The sequence below is a fragment of the Bipolaris oryzae genome (assembly GCF_000523455.1).
Source record: "Bipolaris oryzae ATCC 44560 unplaced genomic scaffold scaffold_53, whole genome shotgun sequence".
Lineage (NCBI taxonomy): Eukaryota > Fungi > Ascomycota > Dothideomycetes > Pleosporales > Pleosporaceae > Bipolaris > Bipolaris oryzae.
In genome coordinates this window covers 84,322-107,232 of record NW_006911329.1, presented here as the reverse complement: position 1 = coordinate 107,232, position 22,911 = coordinate 84,322, and the positions used below count along the sequence as shown (strand labels likewise).

The following is a 22,911-nucleotide window of genomic DNA, read 5'->3' as shown; positions in this document are numbered from 1 at the left end:
CGAATTTCTCCCTCACCAACTCCGATGCGCACTACATAATCTAGCACATATCCGCTCCTGACTTGTCACCTAAAACCTACCTGTCTGGCATCGAGCAAGCGGAGGCAATGGAGGAACAAGTATGTGTGCCCGATTGCCTTGCTCAACCAAATACCTTGCAAGCATGCTAACGCGGCCATGTTCAAGGTCGAAAATGCCATCCAGATTGCCGCCAACCCGACATCCAGCCAGGAGGTGCGCGGCCAAGCTATAGGGTACCTGGAACAGCTACGCTCAGAAGGCTCCGCATGGCAGGCAGCCCTTTCGCTCTTCACGCGCAATCCTCGCGCCACCGATTTCGTCCGTCATACCTCGCTCGATCTCGTCAACAATGCAATCCAGGAACACCGCCTGGATGAGCAAAGCACCACATACATCAAAGACACCCTCATGAACCACATCCGCCAGTCCTATGTGCCCGGAAGTGGGGCTGCGGATACAAGCCATATTCAGAACAAGCTGATGCAGACTATCACATACCTTTTTGTCGCCTTATACCCGTCTTCATGGCAATCTTTCTTCGACGATTTCCGTGCCCTGGCTGGTGACCAGGCTGCGATTGGTAGCGTAAACACAGCTACAACGTTCCTATACCTCCGTATGCTTGGCCAAGTCCACGATGAGATTGCGGATCAATTGGTCACACGTTCGGAATACGAAAAGAAGCGGAACACAGAACTGAAGGATCTCATTCGACAGCGAGACGTACAAAAGATTGCGGCTTCCTGGCAAGAGATCCTCGGCAAGTGGCGAGAGACGGATCTTGGGCTCGTGGAGATGTGCTTGAGGACTATCGGACGTTGGGTTAGCTGGATCGATATAAACTTGGTTGTGAACCAGACTATGATCACCACTTTCCTGGAGATGGCTGGTCAGCAAGGTATCGCTGACCCTGAGAGTGCTGCTGGAAAAGTGCGCGATGCGGCCATCGATACCTTTTCAGAAATTGTTGGCAAGAAAATGAGTCCATCAGACAAGATTGAGCTGATTACTTTCCTAAATCTCGCTGAAGTTGTTGGTCAACTCATCAATAGTCCAGCTTTGGCTGAGTTCCACAGTCCAAATTACGACAACGACCTTGCAGAGACGGTCGCCAAGCTTGTTAACAACATTGTTTTTGACATTGTCAAGATTCTAGAAAATGAAACAGTCGAAGATCACATTCGGCAGCGCGCAGACGACCTCATTCGAATCTTCACGCCGTATCTCCTACGTTTCTTCGCCGACCAGTACGACGAAGTATGTTCCACTGTCATTCCATCCCTCACAGATCTCCTCACCTTCCTACGAAAACTGCAAAAGAAGACGGGCTCTGTACCCCCACAATACGCCGCTGTGTTGCCGCCAGTGTTGGACGCGATCATTGCAAAAATGAAATATGACGAAACAGCATCTTGGGGTGAAGAGGGCGAGCAAACCGACGAAGCAGAATTTCTGGATCTCCGGCGGCGTCTTCATGTTCTACAACAGACGGTGACCGCCATCGACGAGGCCTACTACATCGAAACGCTCAGTCGCCTAGTAAACGGAACATTCGGACGTTTGTCACAGGGGGACCAATCATTGAATTGGCGCGACCTCGAATTGGCCCTACACGAGATGTTTCTGTTTGGAGAACTCGCTATCCGGAACCAGGGACTTTATGCGAAGCGCGAACCTTCTTCTGCGGCCGCTCAACAGCTTGTTGTTATGATGAACAGCATGGTAGAGTCCGGCCTGGCAAACTATCCGCATCCTGCTGTTCAATTACAGTACATGGAGATTTGCGTTCGCTACTACCAGTTCTTCGAGCAGAACCCCGGACTCATCCCCAAAGTTCTTGAAAACTTTGTCAGTCTTACTCACAGTGAACACCTCAAGGTTCGCTCAAGGTCCTGGTATCTTTTCCAGCGTCTAGTGAAACATCTACGAGCACAATTGGGCAATGTATCTTACGATATTATCCAAGCGGTCGGAGACTTGCTCACAATCAAAGCCGAGCTGCCCGACAATTCAGAAGATGAAATGTCATCTGACGAAGAAGACCAATCCGCAGATGCGCTGTTCAATTCACAGCTGTTCTTATTCGAAGCTGTCGGATGCATCGCCTCATCAAGCACTGTTTCAGTAGAAAACAAGAAGTTGTACGCACAAACTATCATGGGCCCATTATTCGAGGATCTGCAGAAGACTCTTCCCCAAGCAAGGAACGGCGATGAGCGGGCTATACTACAGATTCATCACATCATCATGGCTTTGGGAACGCTAGCACGTGGTTATTCCGACTGGGTTCCTTCGAACAACAACAGCGCTGTGCCACACAGTGAGGTTGCAGACGAGTTTGTCAAAGCGTCCGAAGCTATCCTCGTCGCTGTCGAATCGCTGAACTCATCTAGCTCCATCCGTCATGCCGCACGCTTTGCCTTCTCACGTATGATTGCTGTTCTGGGCTCGCGATTACTACAGCAGCTACCATCATGGATCGAAGGCTTGCTGTCACTCAGTTCATCGATGGATGAGATCAGCACGTTCCTCAAGGTTCTTGGTCAAGTCATCTTCACGTTCAAATCAGAAATCGCTGGCATCCTGGATACTGTTATGAGTCCAGTCTTGCAGCGCATCTTCACCGCCTTAGCCGTGGTCCCTTCGGGCACAGACGACGAGATCCAGCTCGCTGAACTTCGTCGAGAATATCTGAACTTCATTGTTGTTATTCTCAATAACGGCCTCGGGTCTGTGCTCGTTAGTAACGGTAGGTTGGCGGATATGGAAAAGTTGTTATTTCACTGCTGACGTGACCAAGCAAACCAAGGGACTTTCGAACCCATCATTTCTTCTATTGAAACATTCGCACGGGATACGCAAGACTACCAAACGGCGCGCCTTGCGATCTTTGTACTCATCCGCATGGTCTCTGTCTGGGGAGGGCCTGACAAGGTCGGACCTGGCGCAAATGCCACACCTGCTTCACCTGACACCACACAAGCACCCTTGCCAGGTTTCGACAACTACGTAGTAGAGAAGTTTGCACCATTGGCATGGTCCATCCCAGCATCTCCAGGTTTCAACGCTAAAGATGCGCAAGCACGACAAGTGCTGTATGAGACAGCAAATCTCCAACACGAAATCATCAAGAAGGTCGGTGAATCATATGCGGAGCGTCTCAAGGGCGATCTGAGTGGCATGGGTATTGGCGAGGACATTCAAGACCAGTATCTGCGCACGCTCGCAGGCTCATTCGAAGGCCCGAAGAAGGAGAAGGAATGGCGTAACTTTTATACCCAGTTTGTGGACCGCATGCTTGCGAGCAGGGCCTAGGCGGCTTGGGAGTCCCATTGGTTGTGTCGGCCCAAAGATAGAAAGAGATGGTCAAGGGCTATGGCGTCAATCAACTGTAAATGCTGTGAGACGGAGGACTGGGAAGGCATCATTCTGCATGGTAGCGGGCGCGAGGAACAACTTGTTTTCTGCTTGGGGGCATCATAGCCTTATTTTCTTGTGATAACCCTTTTTTCCATGTACTGTTCAAAGCTAGCTTGCGTTTCGTTTGCAGGAATGCGGTACTACCCAATATCAAAAAGACGGAAATTTTTGATTTCTTTTTTTCCTTAATCAAATGTGGGTATTGAGGTGATTATGGGAATTGAACGGGGTATCTATCATCTCTTTGTTTCACATTGAAAGAAAAGAAGAAAAAAGCACCATGAGAACACAACCCACCATCATACTCATCTATTTGTTTTTCTTTCTAGATTGCTACGGGGTATTTTGCACAATTAACCATGAGGACCTAATCGTCATATATTTGAAGCGCCGAATTTAGCCGTAGCAGCGGCTTTGGGAATGCCGATGCCAGCGAGAATGGAGTCGAGCAGTCCAGGCTGATTTCTCAGCATATCCCACTCGCCTTGGTTCTTAACCATCATGGTACCAGCTAATGTCGTGCCATTGAGTGCGACGAAGCCAATCTCACTGCCGTCGTCGCCGTGGAGCATGGTACCTTCTGCGCGACGGGGCAAGATGACCATGCCTGCCGTGGTCATGGCGAGATTATAGCTGATTGGTAAATCGCCGTTTTCAACTGGGTGCAAAGCGAGCTGATCTGGCTGTGACGAGACGAACGCCTCAACCGACGCTTTTGCCTCTTTGTAGAGCCGGTTATACATGTCAAGTAGCTGGGAGCCTGAGGGCTCCGAATCGAAGGGCTGGGCAAAATGTGTGAAGGGGAGCCGAGGGTTCTGTAATAGTCCGACTGGAGTATCTGTGACTAAGTCTTAGCTGTTTCGAAAGGGGACGGTATCTGTGAGAACTTACCTGGTGGATTGGCTTCCTGGCGCGATAGGATGAGGTCTATGAGCATGCTCCAGCCATTGGTCTTTTCGGTGTCGCGCATGCGTTCGACTGGCAGGAACTGTAGGTGTCGGTGTGGCTGAGATGCACCGCTATGCTCTCCCGAGTTGAAGAAGGCGAGAAGGCGTCTTTGTGCCCCGTCTCCCGCCTCGTGCCATGCCTTTAAGCAAGCATATGTCGCTTCCAGATCATCTTGCTCCAACACGTGTGTTTGCTTCTTGTTTAGCTTTGTGGCGAGAATGAAATGCTGAGATATTATCGGGAACTTGTTGAGTACGAGAAAATGCGTGGGGTTCGTGGTTGGGATGTCAATGAGGTGTAGTGCTTCTGGCGGGTTTTCGAAGGGGTCAATCTTTTGCTTAGGTGTGGCGCCCGCGAGTTTCGGCAGAGGTTTCTTTGCTAGCGATGGACAATAGCGCAATTGAAACTAAGTCTTTATGAGCTGTATGTTTGGCGCAATGGCTTGTATATGACTTGCGGGAATGCCGTTCGACGTGCGGATGAGTGCCACATCTGTTGGCGAAAATATCAGATCTGACGAGGCTTTTGCAGCTTCGAATTTGCGCTTCACAATGCTCGGGAGAGCTTCTGCTAATTCGAGTGACATTCTCATCAGGGAGGGTGGAACAATGCAGGTGTGGAAGGTGGGGATGATTTAAGCTTTGGGTTCGGAGTTAGCGGTACTAGGAAGGTACGTACGTAGCGCGAATGTCAACGTCACACTTGAGCCCTACGTTCTTCCATCATCAACTTACTACTGACAGACGAACCACTATCATCCTTACACATGCCCATGACAAGCTGCCTTCTAGATGTCTTCTAAGACTTCTTACATTGCAAAGGGGTATAGTATACAGGATCCTGCTCAATAAAACCTCCTGTGTGGCAACATCCAGTCGCCTCGCTTTGCAGCTTTCCCATCTATGCAGTTGGGGCTGCCTTGCACCCGCAGAATGGTGAAGGGCGAAGGCTTCAAAAAACATTACAACCGACAAAATGACAATACATATTGGTACAAATCGCAAAGAAAAAAACTCCAGACATGACAAAATGGCACACACGCCAAGGGGTTATCGCTGGGCCTGCAGCAGCCCAGTGCCTCGCATCATCGTGCTTACTGCCTAGCAAAGGCAAAGGGGCTTCAAGGAGCCTCAAGTTGCAAAGCAAGAAAACCCCTCAAAAAAATAAAAATAACCTGACAGTCATCAAGTCTACCAGAGATGTGTGCCGTGTTCAGCACAGCCTCAGTCGTTTCGGATCTGCCAGTGACTACTCGCAGGCCGGATTCAACTCCAGCCACTTCCTCTTGCAAGTCGAATTGCCAAAGTGGTATGATCCGCCATTTTCCTCGATATAGTCGGCCACCTTCTTCCAAGAGACCTTCATTAGCTTCTGCTCAATGCTCAACGCGGATGGGTTCTGCAGATTGCTTTCGATGCGCTTCAACTCCTGCAGAACAGTCTCGTTCAATAACTCCGTCTAAGGAAGCATTAGTGAAGCTCTGAGGAGATGCCTGGGGCTTTCTTACATCAAACTTTGTCCACACGGGCTTACGGACACGGTCCCTCCGGTCTTTGGTCAAGGAGCGATAACGCCCCCTCAGAGTGGACTCTGCAGGATCCTCTCCGATCAACTTCTTTTTGATCTCTTTATATGTCTCACCCCTCTTCTTGCCCTCGATGAGCACTCGATCGTTGCGCTCGCGCTGGCCTTGCGTACTAGACCTACGGGGGACTTGCAATCGAGGCTGGACGTGATCCTGGGTGGGTGCAGCGTGCGACTCAGTACCTAGAGGTGACTGGGACTGCGTACCCCACATATGGTCTGTGGACGAGAGGTATTTCGGGTTAAACCACGGAGAAGCGCCCTGGTTGCTGTCATGCGAGTAAGAATGCTCAGGCGCAGATACCAGGCCCTTCCTGGGAATCTGGATAGTCTGTCCTCGTCCAGTATGGCCTGTGGAAGGAGCAAGGGATAGACCTAAACTACCCTCCATTTGCGGCATGTCACTGATTCCGGCATCAGCATAGTAGGCTTCGGGTTTGAGCAACGGCATGACCGTATTTGAAGAATACATCGGAATTGTACCCCAGTTGCAACTTGGTGAGGCTTGATCGGGCATTGGCTCTGGGCTGTAAGAGTTGTCGAACTCGTCGCTAGTGAAGCTCTTTGGCGATATGGACGTACGCATGACTGCAGTAGACAAGATGGGGTTTGCTCCTTGAGGCAGCCCACTCAAATGAGCCACCGCCCTTGTTGCCGGCACGGTATACCCGCAACCTTTGGGGGTGCCATTCTGGGTGCCAAGGTGATTGTACATCAGGTCACTGTTCTGGCCAAACTGGGAGTCCGATTGGCGCAAGATGTATGGCTCAACCTGTTGGCAGTCAAAAGAGGTTGAGACACCGGCTGCGCCACTCCAACTGCGGTCCGATGAGTATGCCATGCCGGGGCTCGAGCCCACAAGTGCGGTGCCTGATGGCTTGACATCGTCCGTTGATGCCGACTGCAATGGCCAGGGCTGACAATGCATGTGGCTGTCAGATCTATACTGGTCTGCCTGCATCGTCGTCAACCATGAGGGTGGTCCAATTCGATAGTCACTTACTAGCATTGACTGTGCCATGCTGAGATCCTGATGGCCGCTGCTGAAATGAGGCAAGGCTGCTGAGATTTGGTCGATGCAGGACAAGCAGGGTTGCGACAAAGAGCAGGATTGACGGAACAGAAAATGTTCGTCTATATTGTAGCGCTGGGAAAGTGCTGGAGCGTCCGTCATGGTTACGCGTGCGACAGGCGTCTCTTATGGCAATGACCAGGGCGCATCCAGTTACAACACGTGCCGAAATCGCAGTGAATGTCTAGTCAGGCGAAAGAAACGATTGCAAGATTCGGTACCTGTGAAGCGCACGCTGCTAGAATTGCGGGGTGGCGTGGATGCGTCGAGGTCCACAGGTATGTTTAGCATTCACTGCGTGACGCCGCTTCATTCGCTCAATGCGGGCGAGTGTCCTACAGGCGGTAAAATTGCGGGACTCTGAACAGTGTGAAGTCCTGCCAAGCCGTTCCGAAGACAACAATGATAATGTAATGCGTGGGATCTTTGGTGTGAATGGCCGGCGTCAAGTGCAGAAAGGCTGGCCCTGGTACCTATATGGTGCAATAGGAGGACAGCGCAAGGCACCTAGTCGGTACACATCATTAGCTCGCTAACTGAAGGGAGGATGTGTGAATGAGGTTTGCCTGACCACGAACTGCCACGAGATGCCAGAAGAACCGGAAGATGGGCAAATGCCGCGGCAGTGGTCGCATGAGCAGGTACAAACACTCAGGGTATCTCCTGGCGCACTGTGACTCGTGGGACGAGTCTCCTGGACAGCGAAGAAGGAGAAAACAACAGTAAAATGACAGCTGGACCGCACACTAGCAAGACAGAACGCATAGACGAAGCCGAAGCCAAGCGATGAAACAAGCCCAATTACATGAGAGTGTAAGCATGGGGGTTGGGGTGATGGTCGACACGTTTATATTGTAAGACAGTCCCGACCTGCTGCGCCTGAAGCTATGAGACTCGCGTTTGAAGCACTCAGCACCCACGCCCGATGCCCATGTCCCATTATACTATGGTGGACGGAAAGGCAGGGTCTGGGCTTTCGGGTAGACCCGCTATGGCCTGTAGTCACAGAGCCATGAAAGCTACGCAACAACATGGCGGAAATGTGCAGCAGGTAGGCTGTGAAGTGAGCTGTGCTGGCTTGTTCAGCACACAGAGGCAGAATCTGGAAGCAATCTTGATGTCGCTCAGAAAGTGGCACTGCTGTCCTAGCCCACTGACGTCTCCAACGTGGCTAGCTGCGGACAGGCAAATACTAGCAATCTTGCAGAGATATGGACTCAGCCCTCTCCAGCGGGCGGCTGGCATACCTACGATTGCGATGGCTCAAACGTCAGATCGAGTAAGGATTCGCTCGTCTGGGGCCAACTGAGCTGGCGGGAAATGTTCTACGTCGTCTTGTTTGGCTGATGCGCAGAAGCGAACGGTTGACTGCATGACCTGGCTTGGCAGCAAGCAGTTCCGCCAGATAAACCAGTGGAAGAGCATACCAGAGGCCATAGCATCTGGAGATGCAGGTACGTATGACTTCTGATGCCATGGTGTACGCCGGGTCGACGGGAGCCTTGTGCGTACCAGACATGTCGTCAACTATGCTAACATGTTACACACGAAGCTTGCAATCACCTTTGGATCGGCACACCATCCCCTGCGGCAGCAACACTACTCCTGTCCATTACAGTCTCATACTTCGATTTCTGGTTGGCCAAAGGCCGCAAAGCCTGTATGTGTATCTATCAATACCTAACCCGATGCCGACAACGCCCCTCTGTGCTTCGACGCCCCGTCATGACTAGACAGTTACTGCCAGATTAACGCACATACATATGTATACCGGCCTACCCTCCCGCCTCGCCTGATAGCTCCATACCACCGGCAGGCTGCAGTCTTACGGCCAACAGTGGCTAACGCGACGGTCGTTGTACAGAACGTGTGAGACATGGCCCTAGCATGCCCGGCATGCCGTCTCGGGTGGCGTGCGGCGCCACCTTGCCTGGTCGCGGAGACTTTATCTTGCATATTATTGCATATTTCTGGGGAAGTTCGTATCCGCCTCCGGTGGCCACACGATCCACTTCACAACAGCGACAGTGCAGCATGCATAGGCAGTGCGAGGGTATAGGAACCAGAGAGAAGATGTATACACACAGGCGGGGTAAGGAGAACGTCTGACTAGAGAAAGAGAGGCAAAGATGCAATTTGAAATAAGAGGGACCACATCTGACATGAACGACATTTGAACTGATGTCGCAGGATTGTCTGGATTTACAGCTATCACAGCCCGTCATGCGGCTTCGCGCCTCGAGCACCAGCGCCCTATCGTGATTCCACCCATGCGCCGACCCATTCACAAGCTTTGCAGAATACTCTACATCAGATTTTTGCCTTCTGATTACCAGGCGGCAGCAGTTCAACGTCCTTCCACGGTAACCCGAGAAAATCCCACATGTAAGGAAACCTAGACGGCACGTCTGTCAGCATACCTGGTAACTCTCTACTGATAGTCTGCCGTGTTTCATAACCCACGCTTTTCTGGTTGCACACTATAGCAGCACTTGTCCGGGGCGGGAGCCTTGCTGAACACGGATATACCCGTCACCATTCAGCTTTCCCTGTTCCCCGCGAACAGGCATACAAAGTGCGGCAAGGGGCCGAAACAATGAGGGGATGGGCGAAGGGACACTCACCTGTCACTACCAAAGAAAGGTTCTTCTTTCCCTTTCGAGTTCCGGACAGAAAACCATGGACAGCCAAACGCACCTTTATCAAGTGCCTCCTTTGTATTGTCGTTGAGACGCTGCTTGAACGGCGCGCTGCTTGCATTTGCCAATACATCCCGGACTTGGTCTTCCTTCAGCCGCAGCTGAAGCACCTCGGCAAGGACCTCTGGTTCACTGACATCTTTCTGGTTCTTCCACATAGCAGTAAAGATGTCAAGGAAGATGCTCGCAAAATGCTCGGCATGTGCCTCTTTCACATAGCACAGCGCCCGCTGTGGTAGCAAGGACATGATGGGAAAAAATGGCGGGACGCTGAGCTCGGGCACTCCAAAGTATTCTTTCGCCCGCTTGGTATCATACTTGCTATACTTTGCCTTTGCCTCGAGGGTCCACGGAGGCTTGTTGCCTAAGTCTCAGTGTCAGCATCCATACTATCGGCATGGACCAGTCTCTGCGGGCGCTGGTACGGTGGGGACCGGGCAATGCCTACCGCTGCCGACATTGATGCCGCCTAGGAATACGGGTACTATACTGTCAAAAGCTAGTCAGCCATGTACTTGCTTTTGGTAGAGGCGTGATGCCGTTGGTCATGTTTGAGGTCGTCGAATCAAGGTAATTTCACCGCGGCGCCACAAGATGGACTCACTCGATTTCGATATTGTGTGCTTCGAGAACCGATCTGTTTCGCTCAAGATGAAGTAGAGCGAAGTATGAATACGGAGATACTATGCGATGCGCAATTAGCATGTAACGTTAAACACAGCAGTGTTTCCAGAGACAAGACCTACCGCAGTCGAGATAGCACGTAATCTTGCCCGACATTTTCGTGATTTCTCCGCTTTCTAGTGTTGACGAATCAGTTGTTAATCGCAACGAAGTACATTCCATCACGAAAGTTATGAGCATCGCCCGTCGGCGTGACGTGACCCTGGCAGTCTTGGCTGCCGAGGTTCATCAGAGCTTATCATCAGTAATCATCGCCTACACCACTCCACCTCTCCGCACGCGTCGAAACGGTAAATGCCGATACCCCGGATTTCGTGCACGACGCGTCACTATTGGAACTACGGATAATTGGTCCGATTTCAACACCGAGGCCGCTCGCATTTCATTGACTTTTCGATTATAAATCTGGGAATACACCGATTCTATGTAACGGCCGTTTGCCCATGTGCTATTAAAGCAAGGGCAATAAGCTTGATATTCTGTTCATCCTCAGTAATTAGTATTTTGAAGCAAGTAAAGAAGAAGAATCATGCCCGTGTCTACCAAGCAAGTCGCGCTCGTTGTCGGTGCCTCTCGAGGCATTGGTCGCCAAATTGCTATCGACCTGGCTAAGGATGGCTACGCAGGTAAGAGAGCAGACATAGAAATCCAACACAAGATATCTTGAACCACCAGCCCCAAAAGAAAGGAAAAATATCGAAAGAGATGGGTCAGAAGAGAAGAAAAAAAAGCATCAGCTAACCCACAACCACCACCACAGTCATCGTAGCCGCAAAATCCACCTCAGACGCCTCAACTACCACCCCCTTCCCTCCCGACCCCAACTCCCCTACCTCCACCATCTCCACCGTCGCCCGCGAAATCCGCGAAGCAGGCGGCGAAGCAACCCCCATCCCAGTCGATACGCGGAACTACACCAGCATCGAATCCCTCGTGACCACCACGCTCTCCACCTACGGCCGCCTCGACGTACTCATCTACAACAGCGGCGCAATCTGGTGGTCCTCGGTAGCCAAAACCCCCATGAAGCGATTCCAGCTCATGCAGCGCGTGAACGTCGAGGGGCTCTACGGCGTCGTGCAAGCGTGCCTGCCGCATTTCCAGCAGCAAGACGGGGGGTGGCGGGGCAGAATCGTAGTGGTTAGCCCGCCGATTTACTCGAGGTTTTTCCGCGGCAAGACGGCGTATGCGGTCGGGAAGGTGGGCATGTCGGTGCTTACTATGGGGCTTGCTATGGATTTTCAGCGCGAGGACAAGACGGGCATGGCGGTGACGAGTCTCTGGCCGGCGACGGCGATTGAGAGTGCGGCGACGAAGAATCTAGCAAGGGATGAGGCGCGGGAGTTGAGGACGCCGGGCATTTTTTCGGATGCGGTCAGGGAGATTGTGAAGGCGCCTGTTGAGCAGGTTAATGGGCGGTTGTTGCTTGATGAGGATTTTCTGAGGGAGAGGGGGGTCACGGAGTTTGAGCGGTATAGTGTTGTGCCGGGCAGTAGGCCGAGGAGGATTATGCCGGAGGTGTTTCCGGATTTGAGGGTTAAGGAGCAGGATGATGAGGGGAAGAGGATGGATAGTACGGTTTTGAGGGCTGCGGCGAAGTTGTGAGGGGATGGATGGTTGGGGGTGGAAGGGAAGGTATGTTTGTTGTTGCATTCTTTTTTCATGTTCAATTGAATCGTTGTAGAATACACAGTCGAATATCTGCACGAGAAATGAAAAAAAAAAGCTAGTTTTGCTAGGAGGAGATAGCGGAGAGAGGTAATTGTACTATGAAATCTGTATTAGCTTCCCCTATCGCACCCCTTAGGTCTACATCCTCCACCTCCTTCACTACCACTCATTCCCTCTCCCCCTTCAACATCACCACAACCTATCAAAAAGTGCATTAACCACAATTCATTATTAGGCTCCCTATCCAACCATGTTGATTCATATCCAAACACGAAAACCTCCCTCCCTTCAACCCCCCGCCCTCACCAACACCAACTAACCAACAAATAATTATGTCCCGAATATTAAAAAAAAAGATGCCCAGCCAAACACCATGCTTGCTGAAACCCCGCAGAAGTCCTCCAAATCCCAAAAGCACATGAAACAAAAAAAAGAGCAAAGCCATTACTAATACAGGGAATTTGATTCAACTCTCGCAATACACATGCAAACTCAATGTCCATTAGCTCGGGGTTATCTTAAAGCCAAGACCACCCCTATTGCCCCAAAATTCCAGAGGAGAGAGGTATATATATAGACATGCTCAATTAGACCAGAAAAAAAGGAGATTTTTCTCTTGGTGGTAGGTGGGCGCGGGGAGGGAATTCCTTCATATAAGAAAGGGTATATAATTATCGAGCAAAAAAGAGCGCGCGCGCGCAGACAAACAGACAGACAGATAAGACAACAGCGTCTATATGAGGAGGAGGATGATTGGTGAGTTGGAGCGGTGGGCGGAAAATAAAAGTATGCTTCGCTTTGTTAAAAAAACATATGCCATGCTGATCAGATTAAAATTGCGCGACGAGCGTTGCGCGCGTACCAGGATAAAAGACAAACGGGTTTCTCTCCTAATCGACCGGGGGAAAAAAGGGACCAAAAATATTCATGCATGAGGTATCCGGTTTCTCGCAATCTCTCTCTCTTGTAAAGTAACAAGGGTTGCCTGCCTTGTGGACAGGAGGTGGTCCATCGTTCATCTAGTACAGACGTCCTCGACTGGCCTGGCTCGCTCGGCTGGGGGAGGTCCGGCTTCGCTCATCTTCCTCTGGTACATCACTCAACCTTGTCGGATGGTGATGTCTCATGCCCACCCATTCGTCACCATATCCATCGCCGCTGTAGTCCGGCTGACCTCCAGCGGTAGCGTAACCCTGGCCGTGTGAAGATGACGCACTTGAAGTCGTTGCATAGCCACCCTGAGATGTGGCAGCTGAGCCGTAGTGTTGCAAATGCTCAAGCTCACGTCGACGGGCGTCTTCTACGTCGTATTCGTCAGAGACAGGCGACTGGATAGACCGAAATGGAATACGGCGACCCGAATCATCGCGGACATAGTTGCCTCTCTCGTCAAGGACAAACTCGACATCAGCTTCCGACTCTTCTGCTTGAGATGTAACGTAAGACTGTACGTCCTCTGGCACACCGGATTCCGACTCTTGGTGCAGATACGAAGCCGGTTGCTGGTAAAACGCCTCAGGCTGCGATATGGCGGGCTGAGTGGGAGTTCGCTGTGCTTCAGACGTATAGTACGGATACTGCAGAGGAGCTGGAGATAGCGCTGAATCTCCAACAGAGCTGGCACCGCCGGGTCGCGAGGAGGTATTTGAAGCCGCGCCAGATGGGACATAAGTTCCTTGAGACAAAGGCGCAGGCATGTCAGTCTCCCGCTGGCCATGGCGGCCACCCTCAGTAAAGGGATCAGTATCAGTCGGCGATTGAGGACCCTCTTCGTAAGAATAGTGTTGCTCAATGCCGGACCCACTCTGTGCACCGCCGTAGGTATCATCACCATGGCCCCTTCCTCCACGTCCCATGTTCTGCGCCATTGGAACTACCTGCACACCGCCAACGAGAGTAGGCTGACCCTCCCTCAGCGAGAATGTGCGATCGCGCTCCTCTTGCTCCCGTCTCCCAAGCTCTTCCCACGCTCGACGAGCTTCTTCCTTGGAGATTTGCAACTCGCGCTTCATCTCCGACACGGCCCGCTCCGCATTCTTCTTCTCAGTAGCCATGCGCTCGAGATTTAGCTCAGCCTCAAGACGCAACTCGCGCTCCGCGTTGATCTGTTCTGTTAACTGCGCCTCGCGCTCCTGCGCCCTTTCCTGGTCCTGACGGTGCTCAAAGAACCATCTCTGGAACTTGCGCTCCGAGGACGCGCGCAGCCGCTGTAATTCTACCACGGCATGAAACAGGTTGGCGCCAGCAGCTGAAAGATCGGTGATTTGCCGCGACAATTGCTGGGCCAACGGCTCTCTGCGGACCTCATCGGTATTTTGCTCGAGTCGCCGGATCCAGTACGAGGTCAGGCCTTCCCAATGCGATGAGAGGGTTTCCCAGCGCTCAAAAGCATGTGGAAAATTCGATGTTGTTGATTCGCGAGCTTGTCCGGTAGCCGAACCTGGCGCAGGCGGTGCGCGTGCCTGTGCAGCCGCCGACGGTGCTGGTTGTGATGAGGTTGGGGGAGCAGAAGGGCGCCTAGCATGGCCCGCGCCAGGTGGTCTCCTACCTGGCTCTGCAGTAGTCGGCACGCCGAGATTCGCCTGAGTAGGCCGAGACGACTGCTGGCTTTGCGTAGCGGCTCTAGGCCTCGACTGCGACGCGCCCGTTGTTGCATCTTGTGGATCGTTCATTGTACCCTGGGGTGGAAGGGGCCGTTCGGGCTGACGTGGCACTCCCCCAGACGATGCCGGATATTGTACGTACTGATCGCCGGGTCTCGGAGCTGCTTGAGGCTGCCTCTGGGTCCCGGCTTCCGTTGTGGGTGCTCCAGCTACACCAGAAACAGCTTGAGCTCTTCTTTCCGCGCTGGCTCTCCTGCGTTCCTCCTCTGCGGCTTTTCTTTGTTCCTCCACTTCAGCCCTTTGCCGCCTAGCGTTCATGATCTGCGTAGGGGTGCGGATATTGGAGCGATCGACAGGCACGGGACCACCAGTTGTACGGGCCCCGCCATTGGCAGCGCGCCCACTCGTCAAGTCTGACATTTGGGCGTTCTCTTCAACCAGGTCCGGGGTGAATGGATGTGGGACGCGAAGCGCCTCTTCGAGCACGAAGCGTATTGCCGATGCAGTACGCCGACTGATTCGAAGGGCAGGATGAGGTTCTGTAGAGTAAGGGCGAGGTGTTTGGAACCGAACACGCTGTTGCTGCTGGCCCGGTTCGGCCGACCTGGCGCGCTCAAAGTTTGGCGTGCGGCGGAGGCTGTTTGCGACACTGCCAGTGGAGCTTGAGGCTCTTGAGTGATTGTGCTGCGTGCGATAGAAGGCTTCCGCTTGGTCTTGGCGTAGCTGGAGCGAGGTACGATATTCGGGAAAGGTTATTGGCGCGTTTCGGTCGTGGTCTCGTGAAGATGAGTCGTGAGAGGGAAATATGTTTGCGGGCGGTGATGGACCGCTGGACGTCACCGTGAGGCCAGGAACCTGCTCGCAGGGCTCAATTGCCCTTGCACCGTCGAGGAGGCACCCGCCGGGTTGGAATTAGATGCGCCAGCAACGGCGGCGGCGGGTACTCGAGGGGGAGGGATAAGCTAAGCGGCGCACGAAGGGCTGCTTATAGCGGAAATGCACGAAGGCTGGCTGCAAAGTAGGGGATTAGACACAGAGACTGGGGGGATTGCTAACAGAGGAGCCATTGCTGGTACGCGGCCGGGGGCGACTGTACGCGCGAGTGACCGGGAGGTTGGGGGGGGGAAAGGTGAAAGGGCTGGGAGGTGGCTGGGAAAGCATCATGAATGTCAACTTACACCTCTCACCGACACTTGGACAAAACAGAACAGCGAATTGCGCGCGGATGCAAAACGTACGAGCCGACCTGACACGCATGCGCTGAGGCGTCGTCGCAAAGCGAAAGCGCGCCAGTTGGTGCCCCGATACGTCAGGGTTTTTGTGTTATGGACGAGGGCCAAACGTCGCCCGGATTGGAGGCGGACCTTCAGCCGCAGCGCTCGGAAGCGCGGCGCCCGGAGAAAGCGATATCGAATAAAACGAGTGACTGGAGAAGACAACAGCGTGGGATCAAGTGGGCATCGAAGGCAGGCAGCCGAGCGATCGCGGTCCTTTTGGGGGAGAGCGGCGGCTGGTCGAGGGCGCAGAGGATCACCGGGTGTGCAGCAGTAGCAGCAGCAGTAGCAGCAGTAGCAGATGCGACCGAGGGTAATGGAACCTGGGTCAAGTGGAGTCGCACTGGCCGGTGTGCAGCGCAACAGGCATGCAAGGCGACTCGACGGCTACGAGGGGCGAGTGGTGCCCTGACAGCAGCCGTGGTGCTCGGTGACGGTGACGGCAACGATGGATTGCCAACTCATCGTGCTTGTTGTGCTAAGCCGGGCATGGAGGACATGGGGGCGGTTTGGCCAAGGTACAGCGCAAGACGGAAAGCGGAATGACCAAGTGTGATTAGCGACCGCCACCAGCAAAGCAGGGAACGGCACCGCGCCCGTCCGGCTTACGTACACAGGCGAGTACCAGTACTTATTAGTAGTGTATGTGCATGTAAGTACTCGTACCTGGACATGTCTTCCACACATGTACTTGTCTACCTGCATGTATACTTGGACACTTACATGTATACACATGTGCCTAGTAGAATATACCATACAGCAATTACCTCATCGCGCTTGCCCCCGCCCTCCCACACGCGCCTGCCCAATCGGCGGCCCTCCGTGTGCGTGCGAGCAGGAAGGAGCGGCCCGCGTCCACTGGCTCCAAACCAAACGTCACACCCATCTCCCTGCACTGGCTCCTTTCACCCACAGCGACTACTGTACTGTACCTCTCCTCTAGCCATGTACATATGCACCCCTATGCCCTCCAACGGCTGCTACGCCTACACCGTACTGCGCCCCTTTATCGGTACACCGTCTGCAGCCATACACATCGTGTCGGCTCCTGAAGCCTGCATACGTGCCAGCAGCACAGGTCCACCATAGCTAGCGCCAATACGGTAAAGTTTGCTTTTCTATAAACCTAGGAATCCCATGTTGAGTGCGCCAATTAACTCGTCGCCTATCGTCTGCCTTAAGCACACGCGACACCCTGTGCAAGACTCGAAGGCTGTGTTCCACGCGTTGTGGACAATCGCACACAGACGTAGACACAGACCAGAAGACCACCCTTCCACTGTCACAACGCCACTCCCCAATTACAACCCTCAGCCCATTCGAGCACTGTAAAAAGCTCTGCATGTGCGTTGTAGTGTCGTGAATCCTCCATTATCCCCCCATGGCCCCAGTCCAGTCCATCCATCAGTAGTTGCTCCTGGAAAAAAAAGTAGAGGAAAGAGACAATCAAAGGGCATGCCATGCTGTTTCCAGCAAACCCTCCACATGTCCCTCACTCCCTAGCGTCAGCCCCGTGATAAAGATGAAGTTCAAACGCCCGCAAAACAAATAAAAAAAATCGAGCAATTCCACGCCAGAATCAAACGGTTTCGCCAGAATCAGAACGCGAGCCAGAAAGCCAGTCCAAAGATCGTCTTACCTTGTGTTTGAAGCCGCCAGTCTTGGCCATGGTCTTCTCTTTAGGCGCCGTGCTGTCGAAGCCGTTGGCTGCATGAACATCCACAGGGCTCACATTGTCGAAGCTGCTGTCAGTCGAGATGCCTGACTGCACCGTGTTGGCGCTCTCAACCAAAGTCAGGCTTGCACCCATCGAAGCAGCATTACTGTACGTGGCTGAGCCGTCGACCGTAGGCATCTTAGGAGAGTTTGGAGACACCGAGCCGGCACCTGGCGTAGGGACATCAGAGCCACAGACTGACACGTCCGAAGCCATGCTCGACGGTGCATCGTCGGCTAACAGTGAAAGACATTTCGCAGCGGCAGGCGGACCTTCCTCTTTCTTGGTAATACAGTCAATGGCATCTCCCAAGTCCTTCTTCTGGAGTGCCGTCTTTGTCAAGGGCATCGGAGAAGGCGACAGCTGTCCATTGGCCAGGGTCGAGAGGCCAGTTTCCTGAGAGACAATCTCGCCATAGTTGTCGCGTTGATCGCCTTGATCGTCAAAGACTCCAGTCCAGTTGGGCCACTGAATAAGACAGTGCGAAGTGGCATTGTTGACAATCTTGCTCCATCTATTGTGAGGACTAAGCGGGGTTTTGGGGGCCCGTAGGCCACCATCAATGCAGTTTTTACCGCAGGTCAGCAGGGCAATGCGAGAAAGCTCATGCTCGAAAGGAAGGTAATCAACAACGAAGCCGTCAAGCTTGAGGCACCTAGTCAACCATGTCAGTGATGGCTTACACCTTTTCTTCGAGATCAACTCCACTTACCAAAGGGGAAGTGGCTTAGCTTCCTCCAAACCCGCAGCGATACGTGCCTTGCGCATGCAGAAAGCATCGAGATATTCACCCGTGCCGAACGAGTGGTGCAACACACCCTTTCCTTCTATGCCCCTAAACATTCCGAAAGCCTTTGGTCAGACAACATCATCTTACTCAGGGGCTAGAGAATCCCAACTTACTTGTACTCCTTCTCATTAGAGTCCTGCTTCGGAACCGTCAAGCCCCTCACATCCTCAGCCTTATGCCAATGCGTCGCACGAACAAGCGGCTCCGCAGCCATCTGCAAGTCAGCAACGCGCACGCCGCTCTCGGACGCATTCCTAAATATAGTCTCCCAAATAACAGACTGCATCGAGTCGTGCATACGGAACAGCCGGAGCTCCTTAAGTTCGGTCCGCTGGACAAGAGGCCGCATATCCGTCTGCGTGATGTACGACTTGTACTCGATGTCGCCGTCCCGTTCGATATGAATGGGCTGGCCAAGATCGAGAACGAGCTTCGTGAGGGATTTGGGGATCGTCTCCCACATTGGGCCTATGAAAGGGATGTCCGCGATCCAGCTGCGTCGTGTCAACAAACGCCTCTTCAGAGGATGAGGAGGGAGAGAGCGAGAACTTACGTCAACTCCTTCAAACGAGGCATATAGCCAATAAACACCGCAATGATTCCCATTGCCTGCTCCCACTCTCGCTCAGCCTTGCTCTTCCCACGAAACTGCATCACCATCAGCACCACTCTTACTCCCACAAGTCCCCCCTCAACAAGAAACAATGGCAACAAAAACACTCACCTCCTGTTCTCCATCCCCCGTCTTCTCATCCAGAGCAGTAATCCACTCCCAATAACATAAAACTTCTCAACCGACGTATGCAATCCGTCCTCACCACCAACAAACTCGTTGAAAACCCTCCACACCCACTTCAGAGACTCAGTCGGCTTACCCTTCTCATCACGCCCAACGTCAAGCACAAGAATGTCGTCTCCCCTGCAGTCACGCCCGAAAGCGTCATGCAAGTTGTACGGGACAAGGTTCGCTTTGAGTTCCGCCATAACTCGCTTCCGTAAGGTTGCCCTGGTGTAATCGTAGGTTGCGTAGGTTGCGCTTGTAGCTGTGTAGCGTACTCGACTCCGTTGCAGGCGGTGGGTACGCTCAAAGGTAGTAGTAGTAAAGTAAAGTAGAGGTAAAGTAGAGTGTAGAGTCAAAGGGCTGTGCGTATGTCGACCTCGAGGGAGAAAGAAAGCAAACTACCCAAGGTGACTGCTGGATTTCGACAGCGGTAAATATCGCCGTTTGCTGATTGGAGCAAGTGAGTGTGAGTGTTTGTTTGGGCGGGTTCGAGTGAAGGGGAAGGTGCGGGTTACGCTTTTTGGGAGTGACGCAAACGAAATGGTGATGTGAGTGGTGCTTTCCCTCCCGTTTGGTTTGCGCAATTGCAGTGATTTCTGAATGTGGTGGGTGAGGGGTGAGACTGAGTGAGACTTGTTTGGTTGGATTTAGGGTGCAGTGCTGAGAGGTGTGTATGTGGAAGGGTGGTGTGAGGTCACTAGGCATGTTTCTTATACGATGAGTATGACGACGTTGGATAATGACATTGTTGTATTGAAACTACCAGCAACTTTGGACAAGGGTGGTATACAAAGAATGCAGTGCGGGCTGTATGACTTTTTGATATTCATTCAGAAGAAACTTGTTATTTCGCAAGAACTATTTTGTCGCTCAATTTCGCCGCAAATGCTGTGATAATATACAAATACTATGTCGCCATACCCATCATTCCAATTCAGCACATACCCTCCATATCAAACTATTTTCGTCCTCTGCATCAATGAGTCGCACTACGAGTCTCTCCTCCTTCTCGGTGGTGGAGTACTAGAATCCCTCCTGCGCCTCGGCGGTGGACTAGCGCTGTCATCCCTCGCTCTGCCCTTGCCCTTCGACGGCGGCGGGCTAGTTGACGCGCGCCTGTGTCTGGGAGGCGGGGTGCTAGAATCCCTCCTACGTCGGGGCGGTGGGCTCGCACTATCATCCCTCGCTTTACCCTTGCCCTTAGATGGCGGTGGGCTGCTTGAATCGCGTCTGCGTCTTGGTGGTGGAGATGGCGATCGCGAAGGAGACGAGGAATATCTTCGACGGCGCGGGGGTGGGGAGCGAGACGGCGAGCCTGAAGGGCTACGGTCACGCCTTGTAGATTTGGATTTTGGTGGTGGAGAACGGGATACGGAGTATGAAGGGCTGCGGCCGCGACGGCGGGGTGGCGCCGAACGAGAGCGGGAGCGGGAACGGGAAAGAGAGGATGAGTAAGAGCGCTTGCTCTTAAGCTTACGGGTCGTTGGGGAGCGAGACCGTGAGCGGGATGCAGAATCGTAGCTACCGCTCCGGCCACGACCGCCACGCTTGCGGTCGGGCGTTGGGCTGCGTGTATAAGACCTACCTCGGGAGCTAGATCTCGAATCTCGCCTCCTGCGAACAGGGCTTCGTGATCGAGAGTAGCTACTCGAGGTGTAGCTTGACCGCGATGAAACACTGCGATCGTCCTCTGAATCACTCTCTGGCTCGGGAAGTGGCTTTGGCTTGGGCGCACTGTTCTTAAGCCAGTCACGCATACCCTCAGTAAGCACACCCATACCAATAGCAGTGAAGAAGTTGATGGAGAAGCGTGTCTTGCTCTGGTCGTCCGCATCTGTGGGGAAGATGCCAGTGAGGCTGTCCTGAAGCATGGGGTCCTTGAAGCGCTCAACCACTGCCTTCTGGCCAAGAGAGGCAAGAAGCTCCTCGAAAAGAATCTTGACAAAGATACGAGAACTAGAAGTCGTGTCCTCTTCCGTCATCTTCACTACTTGGAAGACGTGCCAGCCGATACCGTCGGATGCTAGCAAATGGGCGAAGAACTGGGCGATGATGCGCAGGCGGTTCGTCTCAAAACGGTGAATGGTCTCGTAGTAGTGCGCAAACGCTTCCTCGAACAGGTCTGTCCACATCCGATTCAGCTTGCAGAACCGCTCTCCGATCATACCGTAGAACTTCTCGTACGTCCTCTCCTGGCTAGCGCACTCTACAATCATGGTAGTGAGCTCATTCTCCAGACCCTGTGGCAAGTTGATTCGCATCAGCTTGTGTACACACTCTTCGAATCCACCACTGCTCTTGATGGTTAGGTAGATTGTTCGGCGCAAGTTGACAAGATCCGCGTTAGTCTGATCCTTGACGTCCATAGCCTTGATCTCCTCATCTTCCTCATCCTCGGACGACGCATCCGTGTATCCATCATCGTCACTGCCCTCTTCTTCACCCAGAATTTCTGCCTTGATCTTTGCATACTCCTCCTCATGGGCTTCGTAATCAGGATCAAACTTGAAAATGTTCAAGCCATCCTCAACCTTCAAGTCACCCTCAAGCGTATGGTTGTGAGTAATTTGGTCCTCCTCCTCAATAAGGTCCAACTCTTCCCTCACAACTGGGTTGTCCTTGTACTTTGTGCGCCGAACTTCAAAAAGCACCTCGATCATGTATTGTGTGCGCTTATCGATGTCGGCTTCGTGGAGGATGTTGCGCATCTGGTCAAAAATGGCATTGGCGATGGCAGGTTTCATCTCGTCGAGGAAAGCGCCGACCTCTTTCATGATGCCGACAGCAATTTCAACAGAATCGTCAGAAGGCTTGTTGAGCAGGAGCAGGAGGATTTCCGCAATGAGGATTTCATGGACGACCTGGGTATTGACGAGGTGGGAAAGGAACATGGTACTCGACAGCGCAACGGCCTTGTCATTCCTCCTGAATCCCTTCCTGAACTGTACGATCAAACGGCGAACTAGCAAATCGCCGACCTGAGGTAGTTTGGTGTTCACAATGGCCACCATAGTTGCGTAAATCGGAGTAAAAGGCAAACTGGCAGCCTGCGCCTTCATGATGGCTCTGCAGAACAGGCCTCGTCCACGCACCAGGTTCTCGGAAAACAGCTCAGGCACAATCATCTTGATATTGGCGGTATTCGTCTTGTTGATTAGACCCTGGATCGACTTCTTGAGCGCCTCCCAAGCCATGCGCTGGAACTCTGCACTCTTCTTGTCCGTAATCGACTTTTGCATCTCGCGCAGGCGAGCGGGTGGGATGTACGCGCCTCCAGCACGTGTCTTGGAGTCGTCAATCGGCAGCTTCCGGTTCGCGCTGAAGGCATTCTGGAAGAGCTTCAATCGCGAGTCGTCCTCGGGTAGGTCGTCGGTGGTAGGCTTCGGCGCTGGGCGATGGCTAGCTTCTCCGTTGCGATGGTCATCCTCCTCATCTCTCCGACTTCTCTTGGATGGCCCAGCACTCGGTCCATCGTACGGCGAGCGCTCGCGTTTGCGCGGAACATCTTGCGCATCGACCTCGGGCTCTGGCGAAGGCGAAGGCAGTCGGACGGCAGATGCGACCTCCATGACCGCTTAGTAAGAGGGTCGCGGGGAGTGGGAGGAGGGAAGGTGAAGATGGGAGAAGTCAAAGTGGAGGCGTGTAAA

At 52.9% G+C, this 22,911-nt stretch overlaps 9 protein-coding genes across 9 annotated transcripts; 3 read left to right on the top strand and 6 right to left on the bottom strand.

The window, feature by feature from the left end:
- Nucleotides 1–177: 177 nt before the first annotated feature.
- COCMIDRAFT_4761 (uncharacterized protein) lies at nt 178–3,336 on the top strand (the record flags this gene model as incomplete). The annotated part of the gene is made up of 2 exons (XM_007689136.1): nt 178–2,770; nt 2,822–3,336. 2 exons carry the CDS (start codon nt 178–180, stop codon nt 3,334–3,336), a joined length of 3,108 nt encoding a protein of 1,035 aa, XP_007687326.1.
- Nucleotides 3,337–3,815: 479 nt separating this feature from the next.
- On the bottom strand, nt 3,816–4,975 carry COCMIDRAFT_36223 (uncharacterized protein; the record flags this gene model as incomplete). The annotated part of the gene is made up of 3 exons (XM_007689161.1): nt 3,816–4,279; nt 4,333–4,795; nt 4,847–4,975. The coding sequence occupies 3 exons, from the start codon at nt 4,973–4,975 to the stop codon at nt 3,816–3,818; spliced, it is 1,056 nt and encodes a 351-aa protein (XP_007687351.1).
- Nucleotides 4,976–5,637: 662 nt separating this feature from the next.
- COCMIDRAFT_36222 (uncharacterized protein) lies at nt 5,638–6,994 on the bottom strand (the record flags this gene model as incomplete). Its single annotated transcript, XM_007689160.1, has 3 exons — nt 5,638–5,847; nt 5,897–6,889; nt 6,977–6,994. The coding sequence occupies 3 exons, from the start codon at nt 6,992–6,994 to the stop codon at nt 5,638–5,640; spliced, it is 1,221 nt and encodes a 406-aa protein (XP_007687350.1).
- A 2,361-nt stretch (nt 6,995–9,355) lies between these two features.
- Nucleotides 9,356–10,524, bottom strand: COCMIDRAFT_93712 (uncharacterized protein; the record flags this gene model as incomplete). The annotated part of the gene is made up of 5 exons (XM_007689178.1): nt 9,356–9,440; nt 9,670–10,108; nt 10,193–10,233; nt 10,349–10,427; nt 10,491–10,524. The coding sequence occupies 5 exons, from the start codon at nt 10,522–10,524 to the stop codon at nt 9,356–9,358; spliced, it is 678 nt and encodes a 225-aa protein (XP_007687368.1).
- Nucleotides 10,525–10,957: 433 nt separating this feature from the next.
- On the top strand, nt 10,958–12,033 carry COCMIDRAFT_93670 (uncharacterized protein; the record flags this gene model as incomplete). Its single annotated transcript, XM_007689177.1, has 2 exons — nt 10,958–11,054; nt 11,189–12,033. The coding sequence occupies 2 exons, from the start codon at nt 10,958–10,960 to the stop codon at nt 12,031–12,033; spliced, it is 942 nt and encodes a 313-aa protein (XP_007687367.1).
- Nucleotides 12,034–13,118: 1,085 nt separating this feature from the next.
- On the bottom strand, nt 13,119–15,530 carry COCMIDRAFT_93735 (uncharacterized protein; the record flags this gene model as incomplete). The annotated part of the gene is made up of 1 exon (XM_007689176.1): nt 13,119–15,530. A coding segment is annotated over one exon (2,412 nt), but the record flags the coding sequence as incomplete, so codon positions are not given.
- Nucleotides 15,531–16,027: 497 nt separating this feature from the next.
- COCMIDRAFT_25793 (uncharacterized protein) lies at nt 16,028–16,522 on the top strand (the record flags this gene model as incomplete). Its single annotated transcript, XM_007689146.1, has 1 exon — nt 16,028–16,522. One exon carries the CDS (start codon nt 16,028–16,030, stop codon nt 16,520–16,522), a length of 495 nt encoding a protein of 164 aa, XP_007687336.1.
- A 1,033-nt stretch (nt 16,523–17,555) lies between these two features.
- On the bottom strand, nt 17,556–19,467 carry COCMIDRAFT_36218 (uncharacterized protein; the record flags this gene model as incomplete). The annotated part of the gene is made up of 5 exons (XM_007689159.1): nt 17,556–18,348; nt 18,406–18,528; nt 18,597–18,977; nt 19,037–19,131; nt 19,333–19,467. 5 exons carry the CDS (start codon nt 19,465–19,467, stop codon nt 17,556–17,558), a joined length of 1,527 nt encoding a protein of 508 aa, XP_007687349.1.
- A 997-nt stretch (nt 19,468–20,464) lies between these two features.
- COCMIDRAFT_93711 (uncharacterized protein) lies at nt 20,465–22,833 on the bottom strand (the record flags this gene model as incomplete). Its single annotated transcript, XM_007689175.1, has 2 exons — nt 20,465–20,587; nt 20,887–22,833. The coding sequence occupies 2 exons, from the start codon at nt 22,831–22,833 to the stop codon at nt 20,465–20,467; spliced, it is 2,070 nt and encodes a 689-aa protein (XP_007687365.1).
- Nucleotides 22,834–22,911: the final 78 nt, after the last annotated feature.